This window comes from Nicotiana tomentosiformis, chromosome 2 (assembly GCF_000390325.3).
Source record: "Nicotiana tomentosiformis chromosome 2, ASM39032v3, whole genome shotgun sequence".
Taxonomy (NCBI): Eukaryota; Viridiplantae; Streptophyta; class Magnoliopsida; order Solanales; family Solanaceae; genus Nicotiana; species Nicotiana tomentosiformis.
Window position 1 is genome coordinate 46,266,907 of NC_090813.1, and position 1,344 is coordinate 46,268,250.

The 1,344-nt window shown below is 39.7% G+C and overlaps 1 protein-coding gene across 1 annotated transcript; it reads left to right on the forward strand.

The window, feature by feature from the left end:
* The first annotated feature begins 201 nt into the window (after positions 1-201).
* Positions 202-1,115, forward strand: LOC138904728 (uncharacterized). Its single transcript, XM_070193231.1, has 2 exons — positions 202-669; positions 1,098-1,115. Exons 1-2 carry the CDS (start codon positions 202-204, stop codon positions 1,113-1,115), a joined length of 486 nt encoding a protein of 161 aa, XP_070049332.1.
* The last annotated feature ends 229 nt before the right edge of the window (positions 1,116-1,344 follow it).

Genomic DNA, 1,344 nt, shown 5'->3' on the forward strand with positions numbered 1-1,344 from the left:
GAAACAGTGAATGATGTGACCTTGAGAAGCGGGCAAGTACTGAAAGATCCCACTCCAGTCCAAAAAGATGTGGTACCTGAAAAAGAAAGTGAGGAGAGGCTGAAAATTGAAGGTGATAAGAAAAAGAAAGGCAAGGAAGGAGCTGAGAAATAGAAGAAGGAGGAAACTTCGATAAAGGAAGATCGAAATGAGAGCGAGCACATGCCTGCTCTACCCTTTCCCCAAAATCTGTATAGAGAAAAGCTGGACAAGCAGTTTGAGAGATTTCTAGATATGCTGAGACAGGTTAATGTAAATTTGCCATTCATAGAAGTTCTCTCACAAATGCCAGCTTATGCCAAATTCTTGAATGAGATCTTTACAAAGAAGATGAAGATAGAAGAAACCTCAGTGGTCAATCTCACGGAGCATTGCAGCGCAATCTTGCAAAACAAACTCCCACAAAAGTGTGGAGATCCGGGGAGTTTTACAATACCTTGCTCGTTAGGCACTCTTAATTTTGATAAATCTTTATGTGATTCTGCTGCCTCAATTAATTTAATGCCTTTGTCTATTTACAGGAAGCTGGAGAATGAGCTTGGAGAGATAAAATCTGCGTCAATATCTTTGCAGCTGGCAGACCAAACAACTATAATACCCGAGGGGATAGTGGAAGATGTCTTAGTTCGGGTAGATAAGTTTGCATTTCCTGTAGATTTCATTATGGTGAAGATGGAGGAGAACAAAGAGGTTCCCCTTATCTTAGGAAGACCATTCTTAGCAACGGGCAGAGCAATATTAGATATACAATATAAAAAAATGCATGCTTAGAGTGGGTGAGGAGATGGTGACTTTCGAGATGAATGCGGAGATGGGGGTGAGAAAGGAGAAGCCAACTGCAAGTGTTGAGTGGAAGGTGAAGAGCTCAAAAGAGAAGGTCCCGGTGATTGAGAAAGACAAGTGTGGGGTGTACCCCGAGACGGCTGAGAAGAAGTTGTCCGCGTGGATGTGTGCACTAGTTCGGGGGCACGAAGAATATAGCCCGACTTTGACTCACACCTCGACTAGAGATTCAGGGAAGTTTTCTCTACTTTATGCCTTTTAATTGTGTGTCATAGGGACATGCCACAACTTAAAGTGTGGTGTGGGGGATATTTATATGTTGTATGTATATGTATTTCTTTTTTGCTTAGTTATAGTAGTTTGATAGAAAAATATTTGGAAAACCATAAAAATTTTAAATTTTTTGATTTTTCCCAACAATGGATATCATTCAACAAGTTTCTTGAGGGATAAAGTCGAAAGAAAAAGACAAAAAGATTTTTTTTGTTAGGTAGTATATTAATTTTCCCTTAGTTTTTCTTT